This window comes from Mercenaria mercenaria, chromosome 4 (assembly GCF_021730395.1).
Source record: "Mercenaria mercenaria strain notata chromosome 4, MADL_Memer_1, whole genome shotgun sequence".
In the NCBI taxonomy this organism is placed as follows: Eukaryota; Metazoa; Mollusca; class Bivalvia; order Venerida; family Veneridae; genus Mercenaria; species Mercenaria mercenaria.
In genome coordinates this window covers 55,848,827-55,875,329 of record NC_069364.1, presented here as the reverse complement: position 1 = coordinate 55,875,329, position 26,503 = coordinate 55,848,827, and the positions used below count along the sequence as shown (strand labels likewise).

The window sequence follows — 26,503 nt, the reverse complement described above, 5'->3', positions numbered from 1 at the left end:
TTAAAATAGAATGTATAGCCCTTTCACATTACAAAATAATTCCCCAGGGTTGAGAAAATCTGACCTGCAGACGCACAACAAAGCGAAGTCTTGAAAAAGGGTAATAACATTTGCATTCAGTAGTGTCTCAAATAATGTGTGCTTTTATATTGCTGTAAGAAAATATGTAATAAACAACAATGCATAACTTTAAACCATACTTATCACATACATATATGTGACTTGAATATCTACTGCTATGAAAATGAAGCATTTTCAGCTGACGTTACAAAGTTTTTGATACATCAGATATCTCTGTAAGTGTTACTAGATCTCTTAAAGATTTTGATTTGAAGCTTAGAATAGTTATTTATTGTCAAAGTCTACACTAGGAGAAATAATACTCGTAACTCTGAATTGAGACAGAGTTATGTCCCTTTTTAACATAGAACATTTTTGTCAAAGCTTTATATAATGACCAATAGCTCTGTTACTTTCAAAGCTTTTGACTATTATGCCCCTTTTAGTGGCAAAGCTCTGATTCAGAAAAGTCGAGCATGTTGTCCTATGTACAGCTCTTTTTCTAACTTTAACTTTCATAACATATTAAATTTGTTGAAACAAAGTCTCAGTTAAGGTCTGAAGTGGAGAGCATTGACATTAGTTTCTTAAATGATTGGAAAATTTGAAAATCGAAACTGGTCTGAAAACAACTTGTAATGTAAATTCCTTACCCCGCCAACTTTCGTATGCAAATGCTGATCATTTGGACAGGAAAAACAGAAAACAGATAAGTGACATGCATCAGTAAGTATTTACCCTTACCAAAATAATGTAGATTTATGTTAGCAAATAAATAAGTATGTTTTTCTTCGTCTAGTTTTCAATGAAATAAATCGATTTTTGTAGCACGTAATTTGGTAAAACATTTGAAGAAAATGGCGTAACTGCATAAAGGGGAAATAGCTTTAATGCAATTAAATATAAGTGTTATGATATATTATAGATGATGTGTGCATAGTATGTATTTATTTTGATTTAAATCCATTTGAGAACAATCTGGGACTGGAATTACAAGCATTTATACATTTTTACGTCCATAAAAAGTAGCGCACCAAAAAATTTTGGTTTGCTTTTTTTCAGTGGGGCGAGCACAAGCAAAAAACAAATTTTTTTTGTGTTTTTGAAAATATACGAGCGGCAAATCCCATGAACAACTTTTTAATTTGGTGAGGCCTAATAATACTGTTCCAATTATCTTGTAGATAATGCTTGTGATACTGACGTACGTGCCAGAGATTTATGGATAGATCAAGAAACTATAAATGGTACACCATGTCTCACATTTCTCGACAACGGTGGTGGCATGACACCAGACAAGTTAAATAAAATGTTAGGGTAAGTGACCATTAAATTTTATCAACATTTTTTGAATTAGAAGTATTTGTTCTGAAACAGATTTAACATAAAATAAAAAATCTGCTTTGACATGAATAAGAAGTTAAATCTTGTTATTGTTTTGCCATTTTCCTTATATTTTCTGTTTTTGGATTGCTCCAAACACCAGATAACATGAGCATTTTGCTAATTCCCCAGTGACCTCGAGCTTCCTATGTTTTACTGTGTTTGAAAGCCATTTAGCTAAGAATACTTTACAACACAAATTAAACTACGATGGGACTCTAGTACTTATAAAGTACATGCTAGTAAATTGTGTTATCCATTTTATAAAAAATAATTGTCTTTGTTCTGTTTATAGGTACATATTGATCAAGGCAAAAACCTATCATAAACAAGTTGATAGCAAATTTCAAAATTTCACTGCATTTACTCTTAGAAAAGATGAAAATGATCATTTACAGATTTGGTTTCAATGAGAAGGAAGATGTTGGAAAACATTTGGCAATTGGTAGATATGGCAATGGATTTAAATCTGGTAGTATGCGTATAGGTCAGGATGCACTAGTGATTACAAGAGGACTTCAGACAGCAAGTGTGGGATTTCTATCACAGTCCTATCTCAGTGCTATCAATGCTGATACAGTATTAGTGCCAGTTGTGACATGGGACATAACTCCTGTAGGATGTATCTTTTGTATAAACTGAAATGTATTGAATTATTTTGTGTTTCAGTAATTAAGATTATGGGTATAATCATTGCTAAGGTCATTAATGCCCCTGACATCAGTGTTGGTGAAACTGGCTTTCTCTGTAAGAATCACAAGACTGAGCTAAACAAACTTAAGCTTTCTTCAGAATCATGAGCAAAATATTTGCATAAACTAAACTTTACTGAAAGTTAATTCAAACCGATTATCAGATATTTCAGATTTTCTGACTTGTTAACATTTTACAGAGAGTAAACTTCAAAAAAGCTATAATTAAAAGCTGCTGGTGGTTTGTATATCCCTTATATGCTTCTGTTACATAGTATAAGGTTTTCCAAGTTGCTTAAAGCTACTTTTTTCACTGTTTGGTTACAAATTTTGAAAATAATGATTTGCACATGGTCCCCATTTACTCCAGTATATGCCATTTTCACAGATATGGATACTTTTACACATATTATGGAAACCATTAATACAGATATGGTCATATGGATACCATTCATATGTATATTATGAATCCTATTTACACAGATATGGATTCCATTTACACATGTATAGAAACCATTAACACAGACATGGATACCATGTAATCATTATACAAACACCATTTACACAAATTTGGATTCCATTTACACATATATGGGCTCTATTTACACAGATCTGGATACTGTTTATACATGCATGCATGGATACCATTTACACATATAGAGTTGATTTTGTCATTTTGAAAAGATTTTATTATCTTTTCTGTTTTTGAAACTTAGTATTTGACAGGATTCATATAAAATGTTCATATAAGATAAACTACGTAATTAACTATACTAAACATACAGTCCTTTTGTTTAACTTCTTCTCCATTCTACAATTTAGTGATGTACCAAACTATCCAAGCTTCTCAGCTGTCTTAATTTATATATTTCTGTCAAAACTATATATACTGTCTTATAATTTGTAAAAGAAAAAAGCCTTAACTGTGATGCAGTGACCAGGAAACGTAGCATACATAATAATCATGGTCTTAAGGCTATTCTAGATTATTCTGTATTCAAATCTGAAGAAGAGCTCACAAGACAATTGGATGAGCTTGGATCCAGACCTGGCACAAAGATTATTATCTCCAATTTGAGAAAGTAAGTATAGGACCTTAGATTATAAAATTTAGTGTTGAGAATTAGTGCATCTGATTGGTTGCTTTTTATGCCCCGGGCATCTGCTGATGCGGGAGGCATATAGTGATTGTCCTGTCCGTTCGTCCGTCTGTCCCTGTGTTCGTCCATCCGTTTATCTGTCCGTACGAGGTTAACCAAACGGGACCGTTTCGTCTAGCATCAATACCCCTAACTAGAATGACTTGATACTTATGCAGATATAACCTATGACCATTCCTCATCTTCAGACATCACCTGACCTCAGTTTGACCTTGACCTTGAACTTGACCTCGTTTTGGACTTAGGTTGCTTTGTATCAACAAGGATGCCACCGGGGCCATCAAGCATTTATTGAACGCAGCTCCTTGTTTTAGGCCAGACTTCTGATTAACCAATGGCAATGTTCCTTTCTCCAACCAGATCCCCCTACTCAGTTTTATAACTTTGGACCATGGGGTTTTACTCTGAATTTATGAAAGGAAGTGCTCAAGGTAAGCTATTGTGACCGGTTATTGTCCGGTGTCGTGTGTCGTCCATCAACATTTGCCTTGTTAACACACTAGAGGCCACATTTGTGACCCAATCTTCATGAAAATTGGTCAAAATGTCTGTCTTGATGATCTCTAGGCCAAAATCGAAACTGGGTCATGTGGGGTCAAAAACTAGGTCAGTAGGCAAGATCAAAGGAAAATCTTAACACTAGAGTTTACAGCTTTTGAAAGTTTGAAACTCTCGAGAATTGCTAAGAATGTCTGTCTTAATGACCTCTAGATCAAGGACGAATCATGGTCGTTTGGGGTCAAAAATTAGGTCACTTGGTCAAATCAAAGGAAAAGCTTGTTAACACTCAAGAGGCCACATTTGTAACCATATATTCATGAAACTTGGTCAGAATGTTTATCTGATGATTCTTAGGCCAAGTTTGAACCTAGATCATGTGGGGTCAAAAACTAGGTCAGGAAGCCAGATCAAAGGAAAATCTTGTTAATACTATGCAGTCCACAGATAAAGTTTGAAACTCAAGAGAATTGATCAGAATGTTTGTCTTGAGGATGTTGTATCACCGTAAGATTTTTGTTCCTTTCTTGAATCAGCCATTCCGTCGGCCCCTGAAATGGCCAGATATTGGCTATTTTGGTCTTGTCTGCACAATAACTGTTTCATTTATGACTTAATTTTAACCAAACTTGTACACTACTTGTATCACCATTAGATCTTGGTTCTTTTCTTGAACCAGCCATATCCCACCATGGGTTCCAGAGTTAATGGCCCTTGAAAGGGTAAAAAATTGGCTATTTTGGTGTGACATGTTGGTCTGTCACACTTAAATTCTGAACAATAACTGGAGAACCATTTGACCTAGAACCTTCAAACTTAATAGGATGTCAGGGCTTATGGAGTAAATGACCCCTATTGTTTTTGGGGTCACTCATTTAAGGTCACAGTCACAGGGGCCTGAACACGGTAAACAATTTCCAATCAATAACTTGAGACCCACTTAATTAAACCAGAATATTGAAACTTCATAGGATGATTGGACACGCAGAGTAGATGACCCTTATTGACTTTGGGGTCACTCATCTAAGGTCAAGGTTACAGGGACCTGAACATGGAAAACCATTGCCAATCAATAACTTGAGAACCACTTGACTCAGAATGTTGTAACTTCATAGGATGATTTTGGGTCACATCATCAAAGGTCAAGGTCACATGGACCAGAACATGAAAATCCATTTCCAGTCAATAACTTAAGAACCATTTGACCCAGAGCCTTCAGACTTCATAGGATGATAGGACTTACAGAATAGATGACCCTTACCATTTTTGGGGGTCACTTAAATAAAGGTCAAGGTCACATGGACCAGAACATGAAAATTCATTTCTAATAAATATCTTGAGAAATATTTGACCCAGAACCTTCAAACATCATAGGATGATAAGACTTGCAGAGTTGATGACCCTTATCAGTTTTGGGGTCATTTACTACTAGTAAGCAAAGGTCAAGGTCACAGGGACCGGAACATGGAAAACCGTTTCTAATGAATAACTTGAGAATCACTTGACCCAAAATGTCGAAACTGAATATGTAGAATTGATGACTCCAGTTGATTTTTTGGGTCACTCCATCAAAGGTCAATGTCACATGGACCAGAACATGAAATCCATTTCTAATTAATATCTTGAGAAACATTTGACACAGAACCTTCAAACATCATAGGATGATAGGACTTACAGAGTCAAAGGTCAAGGTCACAGGGGCCTGAACATGTAAAACTGTTTCCAATCCATTACTTGAGAACCAATAGGCCCAGAATGTTGAAACTTTGTGGATGATTTGACATACAAAGTAGATAATCCCTATTGCAGCCCACCACCATTGTCTCTTTGCTCCTGTCTGCTATTGACTTCTTGCGTATTACTACTATTCATTGGGGAAACATACATGTGCTTTTTAGCTCACCTGTCACATAGTGACAAAGTGAGCTTTTGTGATTGCCCTTCATCTGTTGGCGTCCATCTGTACTTTTTCTTTTTACTGGGTAGAGACTGTATTTTTCAGTTGATTTTAATCAAACTTACACACAACTTATATTGGCATAATATCTCGATTTGCTTTTGAAAACTGGCCAGATCCTTTTATGGGTTCCAGAGTGATGGCCCCTTAAAGGGCCAAAATTTGCTCTTTTGGCTTGTGAACACAGTAGAGACCACATTTTGATCAAACATGATTAATTTTAATCAAACATGCACACAACTTGTATTGGCGTAATATCTTGGTTCCATTGGTTAACTGGCCAGATCCTGTTATGGGTTCCAGAGTTATGGCCCCTAAAAGGGCCAAAATTTGCTATTTTTGCCTTTGCAGCAATATTGAGACTTCATTTATGATTTGATTTGATACAGACTTGCAAAATATCATGAACAACTATAGATCTTGGATTGCGTGATAAATCCGTCAGATCCAATCAGATTCTGAGTTACGGTCCTTGATTGACCCCTGAAAGAGCCAAAATTTGTTAACACAATAGAAGTTACTTTCAATTGTACATTCAGTTTTAATCACACTTACACACAATTTAAGTTACAATAAGATCTTGGTTCCTTTCGAAAACTGGCAAGTTTCCATCATTGATTCTAGAGTTACTGCCCCTGAAAGAGACAGAATTTTCTATTTATGCTTTGATTTGATACAAACTTGCACAGAATAGTTATCCTGGTGATTTCTCAATCAGGTTAGAAACTGAGTCATGTGGGGTCAAAAACTAGGTCACCAGGTCAAATCAGAGGACAAACTTGTTATCGCCTTAGAAGCCATATTTATGACCCAGTCTTCATGAAACTTGGTCAGAATGTGTATCTTGATGATTCCTAGGTTAAGTTTGAACCTGGGTCATGTTGGGTCAAAAATTAGGTCTCCTGTTCAAATCAAAGGAAAATTTTTGTTAACACTCTATAGGCCATATCTATGACCTGATCTTCATGAAATTTGGTAAAAATGTTTATCTTGGTGATTCCTAGGCTAAGGTCGAAACTGGGTAATGTGAGGTCAAACACTAGGTCACTACTCAAGACAACAGAAAAGCTTGTTAACACTGTAGAGGCCACATTTATGGCCCTGTCTTCATGAAACTTGGTCAGAATGTTTGTTTGGATAATTCCAAGGCCAGATTTAACAGGAGAGCAATATACGGTCATCATGACCATTTTAGCTACAAAAGTGTCTTCTAGTTTGTATGTAGCATCGTGTAGTAGTCCTTTACTAAGATTGTTCAAATTATCCACCTGGGGTTAAAACTGGACCGTCACGGAGTAGGTGGGTGGTCACATGGTTTAAGCAAGCAACTAAACTCAGGTGAGCGATAAAGGGCCACCCTATTGTAGGTGTTTAAGTATATCATTGATTATGTGGTGGATAGAAAACTGGATAAAGCTTACGCACGAGTTGTGAAATTCATAGACTTTTGCCTTTGGTCAGTATACCTCCTTGAGACTGAAAATTACATACCAGGTTTCCTCTGACAAGCCATCATTTGGGGCATATATGTTTTACAAACAGCTCTTGTGTATGTATAGTATCAGTTAAAGAAGTGTCCCAGATGCGGCTTTTAAAAACCTCTTTAGAAGTAATGATCCACCACTAAAGCTGTCATCTGTGACCCGAGGGCAATAGCACTGACCCATGTGCTGGTATAGCAGTTCCTTTCAAGCTGAAGCTTTATGACAAGTATGTCAGTTTAATCGTTACCTTAAGTATGTCCTTATCATCCTCAAACTGTATAAATAATGATCTTGGTAAGACGCAGACATTGCTTGAGTTGGGTATTGTAAGTGTTGATTAAATTTTTATGCCAGCTACACTTTTTAGTTCGCCTGAGAACAGGGTGCTCATAGAGAGCTTTTAGGGTCATTGAATGTCCATCCTTCCACCCTGTTCCTCAGTTCTCTGTCTTCATTGGCTGGTCCTCTTTCATGTTCCTTCATATCTAGAACATCCGTGTAGAATTCTGTTTGTTACCATTGCAACCAAAAGGGAAATCTTTAAATTTTCAGAAACTGCTGGTCCCTTTTACAAAACTTAAAAAAATTACAGAACTATTCCTTTGGTGATCCTCTACCAAATTCTTTCAAATCATTCTATTCCATTAAAAAACATGGTCACCATGGGATAGGGGCTATTTTTATGCCCCCGAAGGGAGGCATATAGTTTTTGAACCGTCTGTCTGTCTGTCGGTCTGTCGGTCCGTCCGCAATTTTCGTGTCCGGTCCATATCTTTGTCATCGATGGATGGATTTTCAAATAACTTGGCATGAATGTGTACCACAGTAAGACGACGTGCAGTGCGCAAGACCCAGGTCCGTAGCTCAAAGGTCAAGGTCACACTTAGACGTTAAAGGATAGTGCATTGATGGGCGTGTCCGGTCCATATCTTTGTCATCGATGGATGGATTTTCAAATAACTTTGCATAAATGTGTACCACAGTAAGACGACGTGTCATGCGCAAGACCCAGGTTCGTAGCTCAAAGGTCAAGGTCACACTTAGATGTTAAAGGATAGTGCATTGATGGGCATGTCCGGTCCATATCTGTCATCGATGGATGGATTTTCAAATAACTTGGCATGAATGTGTACCACAGTAAGACGACGTGTCACACGCAAGACCCAGGTCCGTAGCTCAAAGGTCAAGGTCACACTTAGACGTTAAAGATCATTTTTCATGATAGTGCATTGATGGGCATGTCCGGTCCATATCTTTGTCATTCATGCATGGATTTTAAAATAACTATGCATGAATGTGTGACACAGTAAGACGATGTGTCGCGCGCAAGACCCAGCTCCGTAGGTCAAAGGTCCTAAACTCTTAACATCGGCCGTAACTATTCATTCAAAGTGCCATCGGGGGCATGTGTCATCCTACGGAGACAGCTCTTGTTACTTATATATCTGTATGGAAAACATAGAAAAGCTTTTCCTGAAACTGCTGGCCCAAATTCAAAATGATTTCATTTCAGTTTTCCTTTCAAAGCCTTAGTTTTGCAATCTAAGGTCATCATAGCCCTCATGTTTTACAAAGACTTATACAGGGCAAATGTTTAAAAAATTCTGTCTCAAACCTCAAGGCTTCGAGCTTATAGTGTTGTGTCCAGGATTGAAAAAGGGCATGGGGCAGTGGAAAAAGGGCATAGGGGTACGGGGCATGCCCTTGGAAAATTTCCATAAAGTCATGCCCACCATTTTGCGCACTTTGGAGGCGTTCTGTATGTATTTGTGTAATTTTTACCCATTGTATTTTATTGTTTTTAGCTTGGCTATTCGAAGAATAGTCTAGCTATATTACTCACCCTGACGTCGGTGTCAGTGTCACACCTTGGTTAAACTTTTGCATGAAAGTACATACAGCTATCATTTAAAGGCATATAGCTTTGAAACTTACTTCTTCTTTTTCTATGTCAATTACCAACCTCACTTGGTCAAGTTCAATAGCTCTGACATGTATTTTGAGCAAATTATGCCCCCTTTTGGACTTGGAAAATCCTGGTTAAAGTTTTACTTGCAAGTGACTATCTCCAAAACTAATGCAGATATTGAATTGAAACTTCACATGTGTCTTTGGGGTTATAAAACTAGTTGATAGCACAAAGTCCCATAACTCTGACCTTCATTTTGGCCAAATTATGCTCCCTTTTGGACTTAGAAAATCCTGGTTAAAGTTTTGCGTGCAAGTACATATAGCTATTACTAAAAGGCATATAGATTTGAAACTTATTATGTCTCCCCCCCCCCTCTGGGGGAGACATATTGTTTTTGCCCTGTCTGTCCTTCCATTCGTCTGTCCGTCCGTACGTCACACTTTATTTCCGAGCAATAACTGAAGAACCATTTGACCTAGAACCTTCAAACTCCATAGGGTTGTAGGGCTGCTGGAGTAGACGACCCCTATTGTTTTTGGGGTCACTCTGTCAAAGGTCAAGGTCACAGGGGCCAGAACATTGAAAAGCATTTCCGATCAATAACTAGAGAACCACTTGACCCAGAATGTTGAAACTTAATAGGATGATTTGTCATGAAGAGTAGATGACCCCTATTGATTTTGGGGTCACTCCGTCAAAGGTCAAGGTCACAGGGGCCTGAACATTGAAAATCATTTCTGATCAATAACTAGAGAACCACTTGACCCAGAATGTTGAAACTTAATAGGATGATTGGTCATGAAGAGTAGATGACCGGTATTGATTTTGGGGTCACTCCGTCAAAGGTCAAGGTCACAGTGGCCTGAACATTGAAAACCATTTCCGATCAATAACTAGAGAACCACTTGACCCACAGTGTTGAAACTTCATAGGATGATTGGTCATGAAGAGTAGATGACCCCTATTAATTTTGGGGTCACTCTGTCAAAGGTCAAGGTCACAGGGGCCTGAACATTGAAAACCATTTCCGATCAATAACTAGAGAACCACTTGACCCAGAATGTTGAAACTTCATAGGATGATTGGTCATATAGAGTAGATGACCCCTGTTGTTTTTGGGGTCACTCTGTTAAAGGTCAAGGTCACAGGGGCCTGAACATTGAAAACCATTTCCAATCAATAACTTGAGTACCACTTGACCCAGAATGTTGAAACTTCATAGGATGATTGTGCATGCAAAGTAGATGACCCTTATCGATTTTGGGGTCATTCTGTTAAAGGTCAAGGTCACAGGGGCCTGAACATTGAAAAACATTTCCGGTCAGTAACTTGAGAACAACTTGACCCAGAATGTTGAAACTTAATAGGATGATTGGTCATGCAGAGTAGATGACCCCTATCAATTTTGGGGTCACTCTGTTAAAGGTCAAGGTCACAGGGGCCTGAACATGGAAAACCGATTCTGATCAATAACTTGAGAACCTCTTGACCCAGAATGTTAAAACTTTATAGGATAATTGGACATACAGAGTAAATGACTCCAATTAATTTTGGGGTCACTCTATTAAAGGTCAAGGTCACAGGGGCCTGAACATGGAAAACAATTTCCAGTCAGCAACTTGAGAACCACTCAACCCAGAATGTTGAAACTTCATAGGATGATTGCTCATACAGAGTAGATGACCCCTATCGATTTTGGGGTCACTCGTTAAAGGTCAAGGTCACAGGGGCCTGAACATTGATAAACCGATTTCAATCAATAACTTGAGAACCTCTTGATCCAGAATGTTAAACTTCATAGGATAATTGAACATCAGAGTAATGACCCAATTAATTTTTGGGTCACGTCTATTAAAGGTCAAGGTCACAGGGGCCTGACATGGAAAACATTTCCGTCAAAACTTGAGAACCACTCTACCAGAATGTTGAAACTTATAGGATGATTGGTCATGCAGAGTAGATGACCCCTATATTTTGGGGTCACCTTAAAAGGTCAAGGTCACAGGGCCTGAACATGTACTTTCAAGCAACTAGGCCCTGTCCAGTGTTGGAACTTCAGGATAATTGACATGCAAGTAGATGACCCTTATTGCAGCCTATAATCAGGTCTCTGGGACTTCGCTCTGAATCATTGACATACTTGAACCACTTGCTAGATGTTGAACTTTTTTGCAAAAGCATCTCCTAGTTATTTGGTCACTGAACAAAGTAGCTCAGGAGTGAGTATTGGACGCACTACCAATTCGGCTGCAGTACTGCTGCCGTAGTTCCCTTTGCAGTCCACACTCCTTTAAACATTCCCCTTTCCTTGACCCTATGGCCATTTTGATTTGTTGGGAACTGACTTTCACAGGATGTTCCTTTTGGCTCCCTTGACAAAAGTTTCAAAGATTGATTCCATTCAGAGCACTGTTGTCCATGGAACCGTCACGACTTCTTTAAAAACTCTTCTCAAAACCAGAGCCCTTTTGAGCTTAAGATTTCTGTGAGATTGCCTTTGCAAACTTTTTCACAAATTGAATTCATGACCCGTAAACATGAGGCCCAGGTCAACTGATAATAAGAAAACTTAAAAAATCTTCTTCTCAAAAACCAGAACCCCTTAGAGCTTAGATATTTGATGAAGCATTGCCTAGTGGACCTCTACCAAATTGTTCAAATCATGACCCGGGGTCAAAATTGACCCCGCCCCAGGGGTCACTTGATTTTACATAAGAAAATCTTAAAAAATCTTCTAAATAAAACCAGAAGCCTAGAGCTTAGATATTTCACATGAGCATTGCCTAGTGGACCTCTACAAAATTGTTCAAATCATGGCCCCGGGGTCAAAATTGACCCAGCCCCAGGGGTCACTTGATTTTACATAGGAAAATTTCAAAAAAATCTTTTTCTCAAAAAGCAGAAGCCTAGAGCTTAGATATTTCGACATGTAGCATTGCCTAGTGGACCTCTACTAAAGTTGTTCAAATTATGACCCCGGGGTCAAAATTGACCCGCCCAGGGGTCACTTGACTTTACATAGAAAATTTCAAAAGTTTCTTCAAAAAGCAGAAGCCTAGAGCTTAGATATTTGACATGTAGCATTGCTAGTGGACCTCTACAAATTGTTCAATATACCCGTAAAATGACGTAGGCATTGATTTACATAGAAAATCTTCAAAATTTTCTAAAAATAAACTAGAAGCCTAGAGACTAGATATTTGACATGTAGCATTGCCTAGTGGACCTCTACAAAATTTGTTCAAACCTTGTCCCCCGGGGTCAAAATTGACTCCGCCCTAGGGGTCACTTGATTTTACATAGGAAAATCTTAAAAAAAAATTCTAAAAATAAACCAGAAGGCCTAGATCTTAGATATTTGACATGTAGCATTGCCTAGTAGACTTTTACAAAGTTGATTCAAATCATGACCCCTGGGGTCAAATTGACCCTGCCGCATGGGGTTACTTGATTGTACATAGAAAAATCTTCAATATTTTCTAAAAATAAACCAGAAGAGCTTAGATATTTGAGATGTAGCATTGCCTAGTGGACCTCTACAAAAAGTTTTCAAATCTTGTTTTTAAAGTTACTTAAAGAAAATTTCAACTATATTTTCTCATAATTCTTTTGATTGTTTTCTATTATGATCTTTTGACCTTGAACACTTGTCCTTGTGAGCGATATAGGGCCATCATGGCCCTCTTGTTTTTTTTTTTTTAGCTCACCTGTCATGAAGTGACAAGGTGAGCTATTGTGACCGCTTGATGTCCGTCGTCCGTCAACAGTTTGTAAAAAAATCTTTTTTTGAAAACCACTGGGCAGAATTACACCAAACTTCACAGGAATGATCCTTGGGTGGCCCCCTTTCAAAATTGTTCAGAGAATTGAATTCCATGCATGGCAACCGAAAGGAAAAACTTTAAAAATCTTCTTCTCAAAAACCAGAAGCCTAGAGCTTAGATATTTGGTGTGAAGCATTGCCTAGTGGACCTCTACCAAGTTTGTTCAAATCATGACCCCGGGGTCAAAATTGATCCCACTCCAGGGGTCACTTGATTTTACATAAGAAAATCTTAAAAAATCTTCTTCTGAAAAACCGGAAGCCCTAGAGCTTAGATATTTGACATGCAGCATTGCCTAGTGGACCTCTACTAAAGTTGTTCAAATCATGACCCTGGGGTCAAAATTGACCCCGCCCCAGGGGTCACTTCATTTTACATAGGAAAATCTTCAAAAAATTTCTAAAAATAAACCAGAAGGCCTAGAGCTTAGATATTTCACATGTAGCATTGCCTAATAGACCGCTACAAAATTTGTTTAAATCATGAGCACAAGGGTCAAAATTGACCCAGCCCCAGGGGTCACTTGATTTTACATAGGAAAATATTAAAAAATCTTCTTCTCAAAAACCAGAAGCCCTAGAGCTTAGATATTTGACATGTAGCATTGCCTAGTGGACCTCTACTAAAGTTGTTCAAATCATGACCCGGGGGTCAAAATTGACCCCACCCTAGGGGTCACTTGATTTTACATAGGAAAGTCTTCAAAAAATTTCTAAAAATAAACCAGAAGGCCTAGAGCTTAGATATTTCACATGTAGCATTGCCTAGTAGACCTCTACAACATTTGTTCAAATCATGACCCCCTGGGTCAGAATTGACCCCGCCCTAGGGGTCACTTGATTTTACATAGGAAAATCTTCAAAAAATTTCTAAAAATAAACCTGAAGACCTAGAACTTAGATATTTCACTTGTAGCATTTCCTAGTGGACCTCTAAAAAATTTGTTCAAATCATATCCCCCGGGGTTTAAATTGACTCCGCCCCAGGGGGTCACTTGATTTTACATAGGAAAATCTTCAAAAAATTCTAAAAATAAACCAGAAGGCCTAGATCTTAGATATTTGACATGTAGCATTGCCTAGTAGACTTCTACATAATTTATTCAAATTATGACCCCCGGGGTCAAATTGACTCCGCCCCATGGGGTTACTTGATTTTACATTGAAAAATCGTCAAAATTTTCTAAAAATAAACCAGAAGAGCTTAGATATTTGACATGTAGCATTGCCTAGTGGACCTCTACAAAAAAAATTCAAATCTTGACCCCCCAGGTTCAAATTGACCCAGCCCCAGGGGTTACTTTATTTTATGTTACTATAAATAGCTTATTTAGTAACTTTTTAGCTCACCTGAGCACAAAGTGCTCGGGGAGAGCTATTGTGATCGCTCACCATCCGGCGTCCGTCCGTCCACACTTTCCTTTAAACAACATCTCCTCATAAACCACTAAGCCAATTTCATCCAAACTTCACAGGAATGTTCCTTGGGTGAAGCTCTACAAAAATTATTCAAAGAAGTGAATTCCATGCAGAACTCAGGTTGCCATGGCAACCGAAAGGAAAAACTTTAAAAATCTTCTTCTCAAAAACCAGAAGCCCTAGAGCTTAGATATTTGGTGTGAAGCATTGCCTAGTGGACCTCTACCAAATTTGTTCAAATCATGACCACTGGGCCAAAATTGACCACGCCCCAAGGGTCACTTGATTTTACATAGGAAAATCTTAAAAAATCTTCTTCTCAAAAACCAGAAGCCCTGGAGCTTAGATATTTCACATGTCGCATCGCCTAATGGACCTCTAGTAAAGTTGTTCAAATCATGACCCTGGGGTCAAAATTGACCCCGCCCCAGGGGTCACTTGATTTTACATAGGAAAATCTTCAAAAATTTTCTAAAAATAATCCAGAAGGCCTAGAGCTTAGATATTTCACATGTAGCATTGCCTAGTGGACCTCTACAAAATTTGTTCAAATCATGACCCAGGGTTTAAAATTGACCCCGCCCCAGGGGTCACTTGATTTTACATAGGAAAATCTTCAAAAATTTTCTAAAAAATAAACCAGAAGGCCTACAGCTTAGATATTTCACATGTAGCATTGCCTAATGGACCTCTACAAAATTTATTCAAATCATGACCCCTGGGGTCAAAATTGACCCCGCCCCAGGGGTCACTTGGTTTTACATAGGAAAATCTTCAAAAATTTTCTGAAAATAAACCAGAAGGCCTATATCTTAGATATTTCACATGTAGCATTGCCTATTAGACTTCTACAAAATTTGTTCAAATCATGACCTCGCCCCATGGGGTTACTTGATTGTACATAGGAAAATCTTCAAATTTTCTAAAAATAAACCAGAAGGCCTAGAGCTTAGATATTTCATATGTAGCATTGCCTAATGGACCTCTACAAAATTTGTTCGAATCATGACACCCGGGGTCAAAATTTACCCCGCCCCAGGGGTCACTTGATTTTACATAGGAAAATCTTCAAATAATTTCTAAAAATAAACCAGAAGGCCTAGAGCTTAGATATTTCACATATAGCATTGCCTAGTGGACCTTTGTCCAAATCATGACCCCATGGGGTCAATTTTGACCCCGCCCCAGGGGTCACTTGATTTTACATAGGAAAATCTTCAAAAAATTTCTAAAAATAAACCAGAAGGCCTAGAGCTTAGATATTTCACATATAGCATTACCTAGTGGAACTTTGTTCAAATCATGACCCCCGGGGTCAAAATTGACCCAGCCCCAGGGGTCAATTGATTTTACATAGGAAAATCTTCAAAATTTTTCTAAAAATAAACCAAAAGGCCTAGATCTTAGATATTTGACCTGTAGCATTGCCTAGTAGACTTCTACAAAATTTGTTCAAATCATGACCCCCAGGGTAAAATTGGCCCCGCCCCAGGGGTTACTTGATTGTACATCGGAAAATCTTCTAAAAAAATTCTAAAAATCATCAGTTTGACATTTGAAACATGTAGCTCATATTACTCTGGTGAGCCATCAAGGGTCATCATGACCCTCTTGTTTATTATTGGCTGTAGGGAAAAACCGAGACCCCTTTACTGTGGAACAACATGGATGGTACCTCCAATTTTTAGGTGTATTTTGACATATCTGTACCTTTAAGAAAATTTGAACTATATTTACTCATGATTCTTTTGATTGATCTTGATTACGATTTTTTGACCTTCTTGTCCTGAAGTGCAATGATAACAGGTGAGCGATATAGGGCCATTATGGCCCTCTTGTTTAGATCAATTACCAACCTCACTGGGTTAAGTCCCATAACTCTGACATGTATTTTGGGCAAATTATGCCCCCTTTTGGACTTCCTGGTTAAAGTTTTACATGTAAGTTACTATCTCCAAACCAAATGCAGATATTGAATTGAAACTTCAAATGTGTCTTTTGGGTTATAAAACTAGTTGATAGCACAAAGTCCCATAACTCTGACCTTCATTTTGGCCAAATTATGCCCCCTTTTGGACTTAGAAAATCCTGGTTAAAGTTTTGCGTGCAAGTACATACAGCTATTACTAAAAGGCATATAGATTTGAAACTTATTTTTTTCTTTTTCTAGATCAATTACCATCCTCACTTGGTCAAGTCCCGATTAACTCTGACATGTATTTTGAGCAAATTATGCCCCCTTTTGGACTTAGAAAATCCTGGTTAAAGTTTTGAGTGCAAGTACATACAGCTGTTACTAAAAGGCATATAGATTTGAAACTTATTTTTCTTTTTTATTATGCGTCCGAAGGGAGGCATATTAGTTTTTCAGCTGTCCGTCTGTTTGTTTTTGTTTTTGTTTGTTTTGGGTTTAACGCCGTTTTTCAACAGTATTTCAGTCATGTAACGGCGGGCAGTTAACCTAACCAGTGTTCCTGGATTCTGTACCAGTACAAACCTGTTGTCCGCAAGTAACTGCCAACTTCCCCACATGAATTATCAGAGGTGGAGGACTAATGATTTCAGACACAATGTCGTTTATCAAATAGTCACGGAGAACATACGCCCCGCCCGAGGATCGAACTCGCGACCCCGCGATCCGTAGACCAACGCTCTAACCTACTGAGCTAAGCGGGCGGGCTTCCGTCTGTTTGTTAGTTCGTTAGTTTGTCACAACGTTAACTTTTTGCATGAAGGCACTTTACTCGCGAACCACTGCACCCAGGACCTTCAAACTTCACATGCTGATAGTACTTATTGAGTACACGACCCCTACTGAGTTTTGGGTCACCAGGTCAAGGTCAAGGTCACAGGGGCTAATGTTAACTTTTTACATGAAGGCACTTTACTCGCGAACCACTGCACCCAGGACCTTCAAACTTCACATGCTAATAGTACTTATTGAGTGCACGACCCCTATTGTCTTTAGGGTCACCAGGTCAAAGGTTTAGGTGCTGCGGGTGCATTTGTCACCATTTGTGACAGCTCTTGTCTAGATCAATTACCAACCTCACTGGATCAAGTCCCATAACTCTTACATGTATTTTGGGCAAATTATGCCCTCTTTTGGACTTAAAAAATTCTGATTAAAGTTTGCGTGTAAATTACTTTCTGCAGAACAAAATAATGCAGATATTAGGTTGAAACTTCACATGTGCCTTCGGGGTTATAAAACTAGTTGATTGCATCAGGTCCCATAACTCTGACATGCATTTTGATCAAATTATGCCCCCTTTTGAACTTAAAACTTCTTGTTAAAGTTTAGATATTTAGGTACTTGACTGAAACTCTTTAGATATTTTAATATTTTGGGTAATATTTTCCTGCTCCTGGAAAGCTGGAAGCTCGAGCCTGATATGGATTTTCGAGACAGCATATATCCCGTATCCTGTCACCAACAAGCAGTTTACTTATCTTGCCGACTACCTTTTACATCCTCGCTGTAATCGACGTAATTATGCCCCCGGCATCTACTGATGCGGGAGGCATATAGTGATTGTCCTGTCCGTCTGTACGAGGTTAACCAAATGGGACCGTTTCGTCTAGCATCAATACTCCTTACTAGAATTACTTGATACTAATGCAGATGTAACCTGTGACCATTCCTCATCTTCAGACATCACCTGACCTCAGTTTAACCTTGACCTTTACCTCATTTTGGACTTAGGTTGCTTTATATTTGCTATCTCTTGGTTAACCAAATGGGACTGTTTCGTCTAGCATCAATACCGCTTACAAGAATGAATTGATACTAATACAGATGTTTTGCACTTAGGTTGCTTTGTATCGACAAGGATGCCACCGAGGGCATCAAGCGTTTATTTAACGCAGCTCCTTGTTTTTATATTAATAAAGCTACTTACAGTTACAGTGCAGACTGGATTCCTGCAAGCTTCTCTGGCCATCAGACTTTGATTATAGTTGATTAACACCAGCCATAAAATGCAAACTGAACTGTATTTTGACTGAATCACAAAACACAGAAGCTCATTTATACAGGTTATCCTTTCCAAAAATCATCAGATTACACGATGTCAGAAATGTCTTAAAACTTCGGCTTTCGTCCTGTTTCCTGTTAATTCCTTTATCTTGCAGGTAAATTAAATGATCCTACAACAAACTGCTGTCTTACAAATCCCTTACAGAAGAAAAAGGCCTGCTGCGTACTCTTGCTGTGTACATACAGCGTATATGATGCGTACATGATGTGTACTGAAATCAAGGGCTTTAAATAGTACGCAGGGTATACACCGCACATACACCGATAGTACGTTTGTAGTACACTTTTGACATGCAAATGAGCTCTGCCGCGTACTACTTGCTGCGTACATGCTGTGGACTACATAGTACACAGGATGTACGCTGGAGGAATTTAGTATGCGGGAAATAGTACGCAGCATGTACGCGGCACATACACTTTTCACATGCAAATGAGCCTGCGGTGTACTACCCCTGCGGCGTACATGCTGTGTACTCCTGCGGCGTACATGCTGTGTACTCCTGCGGCGTACATGCTGTGTACTCCTGGCCCGAGTCCTGCGGCGTACATGCTGTGTACTCCTGCTGCATACATGCTGTGTACTCTTGTGGCGAAACTGCTGTGATAATGTAAATTCCTTACCCCACCAACTTTTGTATGCAAATGCTGATCATTTGGTTAGAAAAAAAACAGAAAAAAGATAAGTGACATGCATCAATAAGTATTTACCCTTACCAAAATAATGTAGATTGATGTTATCAAATAAACTAGTATGCTTTTCTTCATTCACTTTTCAATGAAATAAATCAATTTTTGTAGCATGTAATTTGGTAAACATTTGAAGAAAATGGTGTAACTGCATCAAGGGGAAACAACTTTAATGCAACTAAATGTAAGTGTTATGATATATTATAGACGATGTGTGCGTAGTATGTATTTATTTTGATTAAAATCCATCTGAGAACAATCTAGGACTGGAATTATACAAGCATTTATACACTTTTACGTCTGTAAAAAGTAGCGCACCAAAAAATTTTGGATTGATTTTTTCCAATGGGGCGAGCGCAATTAGCCAAAAACGTTCTGAAAATATACGAGCGGCAAATCCGATGAACAACTTTTTAATCTGGTGAGGCCTTAATGAGTTAACATAATGAGCATTAAAGCCTTTATAAAACATGATAGAATGGTGTTTTGCTTAAGAGTATTCAAATAACAGTGAGAGCTATTAATTCTTCTCATTCGGGCGCTGTTGAGGCATTATCTTGGTAATTATTTCATGTATTACAAAATGTAATGCAACGAAGTTCAAATAAGGCTTTTCAATTATCCAAGTTAGAAAGCTCCAGGATTAATTCAAAATGAAAAAGAATATATTTTTACACTGCATGCAAGGTGCAGCTCAGAAATCACGTAAGATGTAAGCTTCACAAATGAACATTGCAAATAGTAAATGGCAAACTTTCATTGTTCAGAATACCGGTAATCTGAACTATTCTATGCTATTAAGATAAAAGTTACTCGGAAATCAAGTTCTTGCTTCCAAAAAAAAAAAAAAATGTACAAATCCTTCCTGCATGAAGTGTACTTCAGACTTTTACCTAAAAAAATTCAAAGTATAAACACCAAAAGAAAATGAACAAGTCCCTCCCGCGTATATGAAGTTTACTTCAGACTTTAACTTATAAAAAAAAAACTGAGTATAAATGCCAAAAGAAATTGTACAAGTCTTTCCCGCGTATATGAAGTGTACTGCACAAATTTCAAAGTATCTGCGGTGTACATGCAGTGTACTATTTTCTTGTACAAGTCCCTCCTGCGTACATGCAGTGTACTCCTTAAATTTTCAGAGTCTGTGCTGCATACTTGAAGTGTACTAGTGACCTCCTGCGTACATGTTGTGTACTCCTCGAAATAGTACGCGGCATGTACGCGGCATGCGGTGTATGTAAAATGTACTCCTCTTGCGTACTACTGTGTTCGCGGCATATACACAGCAAATACGCAGCATGTACGCCACAGAGGCTTGCTTCTGTAAGGGATGTGTTAATTCCTTTGCTTTACGATGATTTAACTAACACAACATTTCAACCTGTGAATCACCAAAGTCCCATACAAACTTACTGTTCTTCTATTTCCACTAACTTCACGAACCTAATTTAGATAGGAAAAAATAGAACGACAAGAAAACACTAAAGTTTTTATCTCGGAAACAATATCTGTAGCTGGAGCATATAATCTGACTTGATTCAATTACGCTATAGTCCGTTTTATTTGACCTGGCGGGGTGGAGTTAATCTCTGACTTATGCAAATAATGGTAATCTCAGAAAGCGAGCAAAACAGGTTGAGCAATATAACAGTTTAATTTCGTAATCTTCGGTAACCAACAACCAACATTCAATGCTACATTGGTTACACGTACTACATACCGTGCACAATAATGTTGTGGACCGTCACGAAACCACGCCCCGTTAGGTCAAATAAAATGCACTATATTGATGCGGCAGCCATTTTGTTTTTAATCAAAATTCGTATCTGAAATGTACTAGCAGGATATTGAATATATCCTGTCTCCACGTGACGTCTAATGACTAGTAGAAATGCAAGAATCTTGTAGGAGGCAAGATAAAAAAGTAAACATGTATTGTGAATTTCTCTTTCATAAATTAGGGTTTTATTGAAACCGGTATTAGCCGTTGTTTGAGGAAACTATTAAATTCATCCTTACAGTGTCCTTGCACAATCTATATATATCTTTAAACCTATCAATAATTCTGTGCTTTGTGTTTTAGTTGAATCTGAAGCATGTTTCATGAAACAATATTTGAATTAGGCTTTCTACCTTCTCTGACACTCAGTGTATTGACTTATCTAAATGTGTGTCGTCCGAAATACCCTACAGTTTCGGGAACGATTTTTATGCCTCCGAAGGGAGACATATAGTTTTTGAACTGTCTGTCTGTCTGTCGGTCTGTCCGCAATTTTCGTGTCCGGTCCATATCTTTGTCAATGATGGATGGATTTTCAAATAACTTGGCATGAATGTGTACCACAGTAAGACGATGTGTCGCGCGCAAGACCCAGGTCCATAGCTCAAAGGTCAAGGTCACACTTAGACATTAAAGGATAGTGCATTGATGGGCGTGTCCAGTCCATAACTTTGTCATCGATGGATGGATTTTCAAATAACTTGGCGTGAATGTGTACCACAGTAAGACGACGGGTCGCGCGCAAGACCCAGGTCCGTAGCTCAAAGGTCAAGGTCACACTTAGACATTAAAGGATAGTGCATTGATGGGCGTGTCCGGTCCATATCTTTGTCATCGATGGATGGATTTTCAAATAACTTGGCATAAATGTGTACCACAGTAAGACGACGTGTCGCGCGCAAGACCCAGGTCCGTAGCTCAAAGGTCAAGGTCACACACGTTAAAGGATAGTGCATTGATGGGCGTGTCCGGTCCATGTCTTTGTCATCGATGGATGGATTTTCAAATAACTTGGCATGAATGTGTACCACAGTAAGACTACGTGTCACACGCAAGATCCAGGTCCGTAGCTCAAAGGTCAAGGTCACACTTAGACGTTAAAGGTCATTTTTCATGATAGTGCATTGATGGGCGTGTCCGGTCCATATCTTTGTCATTCATGCATGGATTTTAAAATAACTTTGCATGAATGTGTGACACAGTAAGGCGACGTGTCGCGCGCAAGACCCAGCTCCATAAGTCAAAGGTCCTAAACTCTAACATCGGCCATAACTATTCATTCAAAGTGCCATCGGGGGCATGTGTCATCCTATGGAGACAGCTCTTGTTTGCTGATTTTCTCGCATCGCGGTTGTACTTTCGCATTTTTTGTAAGTATTTTGAGTGAAATAGCCAAGCTACCACTTGTTGATTATAAATGGAACAGACGATATTAAGAGTTCAACATTTTCTACCAGCGTCCATTTTTCTTATTTCAACTGACCAGATTTATCAATAATTTTCTACTGATCGATTTGACATTCGTTTTTATTTAAACGCCAAAATTAATAACATGCAATATAAAAATTTGTTTGTATACACAAGTATTTGAACCTGATGTATTTCTGCTGAAAATAAAATTGTTTGCAATAAAAAATGTATACGAAAACGAACGAAAGTACAATTTGATAGCAGACGATGGCTTTTAACACTGTCCGTTACGACGTCCTGAGCTACATTATTATCGATTTTGCCTCCAACAGTTAATTATAGGTAGGTAAATTTTTACAGGTGATAAGATGTGTATATGACAATTTGTATTTTGACATGTTGCCGACGTGACAAAAACAATTCTTAATTAAAATCCTTCCCAACTTTTTTATACAGTCACCTTTTACTGCAAAAAACAACAATAACCCCAATCAATTAGGAAACACGCTGCATATGCATAATTGACGCGTTAACCTTGCACCTGTTTAATGTAGAACACGGCAAGACACATGCGACCTTGATTACCTAACTCAACAGTTTCTGAGTGTTTATCCTGGCAGTAGTGATAATCTGCTTTTTGAAATGTTAATTGCTTATCAATCAATCAGAGTTTTGGTGTGCGATCAGTAAAATAAGGCAGGGCTTCAAGGCGGGCATTTAGTGTGGCGCAGATACACATAGAATGGTGCTAAATACGGGCAGGAGGGCACAAGAAAAAAGGGTGGGGCGTTCTGCCCTTCTTAATTTCTCTAGATACAACAGTAGCTTAGATATTTTCTTAATATTATGCTCTATATAGATCTTATTATATCATTTATTACTGTTTTTATCAGTCCTGTATGAGGGCCGAACACAGTTTTAATTGTTGCCCTCTTGACTGTTCCATGTGCAACAAAGATGGAAAAAATCTCCCATTGAAAGCCTCATATAAGCTTTTCATTCTGCCAACAGTTCTAAAATTGTCCCTGCAACCTCAACAGTTAAAGTGTTGACAGATCCCAAAATACAAATGAAATCTCAAAATTGTGTTTTATCTTACAGGGATAGTTATGGTAATCTTGAGTTGGATTTTGTGTCAGACCCAGTTGATATCAGGAACCCAGAGACTGAAGCTTTGGATCCTACAGTTATCTCTAACAGAAATCGTCAAGCTCCAGCTACCATTACACCAGAGTACAGAAGGTCATTAAGGGTATGAAAAAATATTTCATTTTTATAAAACTGAAAAACTAACTTTGTTTGTCTTAAATTATTCAAATACATGCCTTTACTGAAACAGATCATTTTTTCCTTACATTGTCACCATGTAATTACAGTATTACTGTATAATATTGTATAATATTGTTGTGCCTACACACATTTATGTGGGGGCATATAGCACTGCTGCTGTCTGTATGTCCCACCGTACGTATATCCCAAAATCTTGTGTGTCCAACTCCTCCCACACTATTAGCCCGATTTGCTTCAAACTTTCACAGATGAACAAGCTTGATGTGCAGATGATCATAAAGGAAGGATTTTTTTTCTGTTGCTATTAACGTAGGCATAGCCAGAGCTTCAAAAATGATACGCAGGAGATTTATATAAAAAAAAATGGTGCATTCTGATGCATTTTGTGGCAAATAATTCAAGGGGACTTCGGACACATAAAAGGTCAATACAGTAATTGAAAATGTTTTGGCAACAAACATACCTGAAATTTGTAGCTCACCTGAGCAATGGGTCATGTTGGGTCAAAAACTAGGTCATCCAGTCAAATCAAAGGAAAAGCTTGATAACACTTTAGAGGCCACATTTATTACCATATCTTCATGAAATTTGGTCAAGTGTTTATATTTATGTTTAAAGTCTTGGATGATTTCGAATGTGGGTCTTATGGGGCCGAAAGCTAGGTCACTAGGTCAAATTAAAGGAAAAGCTTGTATACACTCTAGAGGTCACTTTTTTTTTAGGTCACCTGAGCCAAAGGCACATGGTGAGCTTTTATGACCGGTTGATGTCCATCGTCCGTTGTGTGTTGACCGTCGTGTGTCCGTCAACATTTTCTAAAAAAACCTTCTTCTTGAAACCACTGGGCAGAATTACACCAAACTTCACAGGAATGATCCTTGGGTGACCCCCTTTCAAAATTGTTCGAAGAATTGAATTCCATGCAGAACTCTGGTTGCCATGGCAACCGAAAGGAAAAACTTTAAAAATCTTCTTGTCCAAAACCACAGGGCCTAGGGCTTTGATATCTGGTGTGTAGCATTATCTAGACTAGCGGCACGTTTCTTTTGTACTATAAGGTTGTTTCCGGTAGTAAAACAGATGTTTATTTTACAAAAATTTAAAATTGTTAACTGTGGAATTTTTTGTTCGCCAATTTAAATTTTTTTTCGCCAAAAAAGGAATTGGCGAATAGCAGCAGAAACCCTGTCTAGTGGTCATCCCCCTAGGGTAAAATATAGCCCCGCCCCGGGGTCACATGGTTTATATAGACTTTTATAGGGAAAAGTTTGAAAATCTTCTTGTACAAAACCACACGGCCTAGGGCTTTGATAGTTGGTTTGTAGCATCATCTAGTGGTCCTCTACCAAGATTGTTCAAATTATCCCCTAGGGTCAAATATGGCCCTGCCCCAGGGGTCCCAAGTTTTACATAGACTTATATTGGAAAAAATGTTAAAAATCTTCTTGTCTGAAACCACAAGACTTAAGCCTTTGATATTTGGTTTGTAGCATTGTCTTATGGTTCTCAACCAAAATTGTTCAAAATGTACCCCTGGGGTGAAAAGAGGCCCTGCCCTGGGGGTCCCAAGTATTATATAGACATATAGGGAAAAAAACTTTAAAAATCTTCTTGTCTAAAACCACATGACCTAGGCTTTTGATATTTGGTATGATGCATTGCCTAGTAGTCCTCTACCAAAATTTTACAAGTTATGCCCCTGGGGTTAAAAGAGGTCCCGCCCCAGGGTCATTTAGTTATTATGTGAGTTATATAGGAAAAAATAATTAAATAATTATCTGATCCTATTTCCAAGACTGTTTAATTATAATTACCTGATGATCCAAAGTAATATGATGTCACTTGACTGTGACCTTGACCTGCTGACCTACTTTCTTGTTTTTTAAGATAAAGCCTCTATATTTGGATGACATACACAGTTGCGCACACCGATTGTAAAACTGAATTTCATTGACCATGAATGTGACCTACTGACTTTCTTAATATTTTAGCATCAGTTTGACATTTGAAACATGTAGCTCATATTACTCAGGTAAGCGATCCAGGGTCATCATGACCCTCTTGTCATTCTTCCTGAAGCTTTGTCAGAATGTTTGTTTTTATGGAATCTTTGACAAGCACGAATCTGGGTCATGTTGCGTCAAAAACTAGGTCACTAAGTCAAATCAATGAAAATACTTGTTTACCCTCAAGATTTTTGGTCAAGTCTTAATGAAAATTGGTCAGAATATTTGTTTCTATGAAATCACTTGGTCAAACATGTTTACACTGTTATGGTGTGTTTCTCAGGTGAGCAACCTACGGCCATCTTGGCCCTCTTGTTTTTACTTTACATTCATGCTTTCTGTGAGTGTTGGGTGTGATGCCCTTGAATTATGCTGAGAAAATCTTTAGTATCCAACTCCTCATACACTAGTAGCCTGATTTGCTTCAAACTTTCACAGATTAAGAACTTGATATGCAGATTACCAATTAAAGGAAGGAATTTTTTCTGTGACTATTTTAACTGCAGTTATGGCCAGTTGATAGGTTTTGCTTTATGAAATATAGAGAAAAATCTTATGTGTCCAACTCCACACACACTAGTAGCCTAATTTGCTTCAAACTTTCACAGATGTGCAGAAGACCATAAAGGAAGGATTTTTTTCTGTGACTATTTTTACTGCAGTTATGGCCCGTTCATAGTTGTTGCTTTAAGGAATATATAGAAAAATCTTGTGTCCGACTCCTCACACACTAGTAGCTTGATGTGCAGATGACCATAAAAGAACTATGTGACTATTTTTACTGCAGTTGTGGCCCTTTGATAGTTTTTAGTTTTGATAGAGGATGACATGATTCTAGTCTTGACCATGTATAGTTTATTACAGGATCAAAACAGTATTGTACCAATTTATTTATGCATA

At 38.2% G+C, this 26,503-nt stretch overlaps 1 protein-coding gene across 3 annotated transcripts in view; it reads left to right on the top strand.

The window, feature by feature from the left end:
- LOC123524931 (MORC family CW-type zinc finger protein 3-like) overlaps positions 1 to 26,503 on the top strand; it is a 138,675-nt gene that overhangs the window by 6,962 nt on the left and 105,210 nt on the right. For all 3 annotated transcript variants that reach the window (XR_008370614.1, XM_053541367.1, XM_053541368.1), the window contains exons 3-6: positions 1,245 to 1,377; positions 1,842 to 2,065; positions 3,070 to 3,217; positions 23,409 to 23,559. Coding sequence is in view for 2 of the 3 variants with exons in the window: in XM_053541367.1 (XP_053397342.1) it covers positions 1,245 to 1,377; positions 1,842 to 2,065; positions 3,070 to 3,217; positions 23,409 to 23,559 (656 nt within the window). In the remaining variant the exon portion in view is untranslated. The remainder of the gene's footprint in view (positions 1 to 1,244; positions 1,378 to 1,841; positions 2,066 to 3,069; positions 3,218 to 23,408; positions 23,560 to 26,503) is intronic.